The 4,084-nt window shown below is 42.3% G+C and overlaps 1 protein-coding gene across 1 annotated transcript in view; it reads right to left on the bottom strand.

Annotated features, from left to right (window-relative positions):
- numbl (NUMB like endocytic adaptor protein) overlaps positions 1-3,706 on the bottom strand; it is a 20,000-nt gene extending 16,294 nt beyond the window's left edge. Inside the window, exons 1-2 of the mRNA XM_055167020.1 lie at positions 3,586-3,706; positions 1,037-1,202 (exon numbers count right to left, since the gene is read on the bottom strand). Of these exons, the coding sequence (XP_055022995.1) occupies positions 1,037-1,202; positions 3,586-3,644 (225 nt within the window). The 5' untranslated portion in view covers positions 3,645-3,706. The remainder of the gene's footprint in view (positions 1-1,036; positions 1,203-3,585) is intronic.
- Between the last annotated feature and the right edge of the window lie 378 nt (positions 3,707-4,084).

Below are 4,084 nucleotides of genomic sequence, written 5' to 3'. Positions count from 1 at the left end.
AGTTGGGCGCACTGAGGACAGGCCGCCCCGGTCGACAGTCGCGCCAGCAGAGGGCGCAACGAGCACTGATCCTACGACCCTGGGAAGAAGCGAAGTCCAGACGGGAGGAGCTGTAAAGCCGCAGCCGGAGTGTTGTGCCACCTTCGAGAGTGTCTGTGTTCCCTCACTTCTAAGTTGTTGTTTTTTTTTTGTTTTCTCAATATTAGGCTCTATGTTCCCACGTTTCCTTCATCATCAATTTGCATCGATTTTTACCCCAGTTTCTCCCAGTTTGGTCAGTTACACCCGACCTCCAGCAGCAGAGACACAGATGTGATGTGGAGGTCACAGCGCAAACGACTCGAGGCTGAAATTTCTCTGAATCGTCCTTTAAATGCAGATTTTTTTTTTTTTAAGTGTTTTTTTAATAACCTCTAGAAGAACGTGACTCGTTAATGTGTTTTTAATGAGGACGAGTTTGGTCCAGGGTTTTTCAAGTCCACTTTTAGACCTGGTGTAGTCCTGGATTTAGACCTGGGATAGTTCTTTTATAGACCTGAATTGGACTTGGTTTAGACCTGGTTTAGTCCTGGTTTAGTCCTGGTTTAGTCCTGGTTTAGTCCTGGTTTAGTCCTAGATTTAGACCTGGAATAGTCATGTTATGGACTTGGTTTAGATTTGGTTTAGTCCTGGTTTAGTTCTGGTTTAGTCCTGGTTTAGTCTGGTTTAGTCCTGGTTTAGGTCTGGTTTAGACCTGGAATAGTCCTCTTATAGACTTGGTTTGGACCGGGTTTAGTTTCAGATTTAGACCTAGAATAGTCCCATTATAGACCTAGTTTGGACCTGGTTTAGACCTGGTTTAGTCCAAAATTTAGACCTGGGATAGTCATTTAATAAACCTGGATTGGACTTGGTTTAGTCCTGGATTTAGACCTGGAATACTCCTTTTATAGACCTGGTTTAGGCCTGATTTAGACCTAGATTTAGGACCTATTTTTAGACCTGGAATAGTCCTGTTATAGTCCTGGTTTGGACCTGAAGCTCCTCGTCCTCTTACCCTCACGCTGAAGCTGCATTTGCCCCGCCTCACAGCGTCCTCGTCGGCGTGCCACTGGTGCGGGCGACTCGCTTCGGGGACGTACGTGGGCTTCTTCCTCCTCAGACTCTGACGCAGTTTGTTCATGTCCGGACTCGCCTGCGCCCCCACGCTGCTGCTGCTGCTACTGCAACACAAACACAAACACACAACTGTCAGAAAACACACAAACACATGACGGGAAACAGCGAGTCCCTCTGAACTGGACCCTTTATGAAACTTGTATATATATTGTCCACACAAGTCACAGTATATCTCAGCACATTTGTTCATACATGACAAATTACAAATGCAAACATTATGTGGTTTCCAATGTGTCACAACTATTTTAGGATTTGATCTTAAACATTTACAATGAAGTGATGATGATGAAATGAAGTGATTTTGAGTGATTTTTTAAACAAATTCTGTAGTTTGTAAGTTTCTTGTGCCGTGCTTCTTTTACATTATTTTCAGAGCAGATATAGTCCGGTTCCTTATGTACTTTTGTGGGAATTTTTGGGGGATTTGCTAAACTATAAATTTTTGGAAAGGTTATAGTTTATGGAATCAGAAAATCAATGTTTGCATTTGCCCAGATGTCTGTATCGCCGCCAAAAGACCCTTTTTAACCCTAACACTTTTTGGAATATCTCAGCCTCTGAATAAGTTGAAATGTTGATTTTAACTGCTAAACCCACATTTTCAGGGTCAGAGAATCAAATGGTGCAAGTTACAAACCTGTAAGACCTACCCACATTAACCCTTAGATGAATAAGTGGGTCAAAAATGACCCAGTTTGGTTGTTTTCTTGCAATTTCACTGTAATATTCACATGTAATACTCCATGTTCCTCCAAAAACATGTTTTTTTTAAATTATCCTGTTGAAATACTTCAACAATATGGGTAAAACAAACTATAAACATCACATGCAGCTGGTCAGAAAACTCAAAGAGTTTAAAAGTAGTTCACATAAAATTTGGATGTTGAATGTCAACACACGTATTTAGACACAAGCTTTTTATTAGACAAAAACATATAGATTAGCAAATCCCCCAAAAATTCCCACTAAGGTTAAAAAATGAGAATAAGGAACCAGAATAGTAAGGAAATAATTCATATTTCTTCACAAATCAAGAGTTACAGATGCTGTAGGTCATGGGGAAGTAAAAATTATTTAAAATACTATTTCAAAATAAAGTTCTGTGAGCAAATGAGGATTATATGATATTACAGACTGAAAAAATGTGTGTCGCTTCAGGAAAATCTGTAAAATCACATAAACAAGACCCAACATTTGGTCTGGTACATTCACATTTCATTTTATTCTGATATAGAAGCAGATTTTCTAACTCGATACATCACAGTGATGCGGCCAACTAAAGTCCGGAGAGAACGTCCTCCCTCTCCCGGGCACAGCAGCTACTCGTGAGGCGCCCAAGAGAAGGAGACGCCCGGAGAGAGGAGGGGGACGTTCAAGCCGACAGAATGGGACTTTCAAGCCAAGGGGACGCTCGAGACAGTATTCAAAAATACACTTGTCTCGCCGCATTGAACTCAAGAATCAAAACTTCTGTGGAATATTGTCTAGAAATACCAACTCTGAAGGGGAAATGGTTTATTTTTACAATAAACTGTATTGAACACGTCACATTGATCCACACTCGCTTAGTCCACTTTTTTACACAGTCGATGTGTTAAACCAAAAAACATTTTTAACGCCTCACATCACATGGAACAAAAACTGACACAAAGTAGGAGACATAAACTAAAGGGTTGGTCCTGGTTTAGTCCTGATTTAATCCTGGTTTAGACCTGGTTTAGTCTGATTTAGTCCTGGTTTATCCTGGTTTAGTCCTGGTTTTGGACCTAGTTTAGTTCTGGTTTAGTCCTGATTTAGTCCTGGTTCAGTCTTGTTTCAGTCCTGGTTTAGTCCTGGTTTAGTCTGGTTAGTCCTGGTTAGTCCTGGTTTGGTTCTGGTTTAGTCCTGATTTAGTCCTGGTTCAGTCCTGGTTTCCTAAGTCCTGGTTTAGTCCTGGTTTAGTCCTGGGTTTAGTCCTGGTTAGTCCTGGTTTAGTCCTGGTTTAGTCCTGGTTTAGTCCTGGTTTAGTCCTGGTTTAGTCCTGGTTTAGTCTTGTCCTGGTTTAGTCCTGGTTTAGTCCTGGTTTAGTCCTGGTTTAGTCCTGGTTTAGTCCTGGTCCTGGTAGTCCTGGTTTAGTCCTGGTTTAGTCCTGGTCTAGTAGTCCTGGTTTAGTCCTGGTTTAGTCCTGGTTTAGTCCTGGTTTAGTCCTGGTTTAGTCCTGGTTTAGTCCTGGTTTAGTTCTGGTTCAGTCCTGGTTTAATAATTCAACCACAAAGACGATACAGAACGATCACACCAAAGAATTTGATAGTAGTAATAGTAGTAGTAGTAGTACTTTTTTCCACAATCAATTCACAACAGGTCAGTGAAGTGTCTTGCCCAAAGGCACACAGACACACACACACACACAGACAGTTTGTAAAAGTCAACGCTGACGTCTGTTCTCACCCTTTTTGTCCCTTCGGAGCTCCCATCCTGAACAAACAGCACGGACAGCACTCCTCCATGTGACTCGAACAAATGTATATGTACTACTACTACTACTACTACTACTACTGCGAGTATATATGTACTATGACCACTACTGCTGTAAGTACTGTGACTATATAAGCCCCGAACCCCGAGTCTGTTCCGGTCAGACGAGAGAGGGCGAGTTTACGGGACGAAGAATCTGAGACCAGAGAGAAAGAGAGAGAAAGAGAGAGAAAGAGAGAACAGCTGAAAGAGAGAAAGAGAGGGGGGGGGGGGGTCACGTCTGGGAACAGCCACACAGCAGGTGGGGGGGGGGGGACTCGGAATTCTGAAGAGCTCAGAGGAGCCGAGCGAGGATTTGAGGATTCTGAGTCACTTTTAATATGAAGAGTTTTCATTGTGTTTGGTACGGAAGCCGAGAGGGTCACAACAAACGCAAACGCCACAACACAACAAAAAGCCACAACAAACCAAA

This window comes from Boleophthalmus pectinirostris, unplaced genomic scaffold, assembly GCF_026225935.1.
Source record: "Boleophthalmus pectinirostris isolate CB_2022bp ecotype Guang Dong unplaced genomic scaffold, ASM2622593v1 HiC_scaffold_9, whole genome shotgun sequence".
NCBI lineage: Eukaryota > Metazoa > Chordata > Actinopteri > Gobiiformes > Gobiidae > Boleophthalmus > Boleophthalmus pectinirostris.
This window is presented reverse-complemented; position numbering and strand designations above follow the sequence as displayed.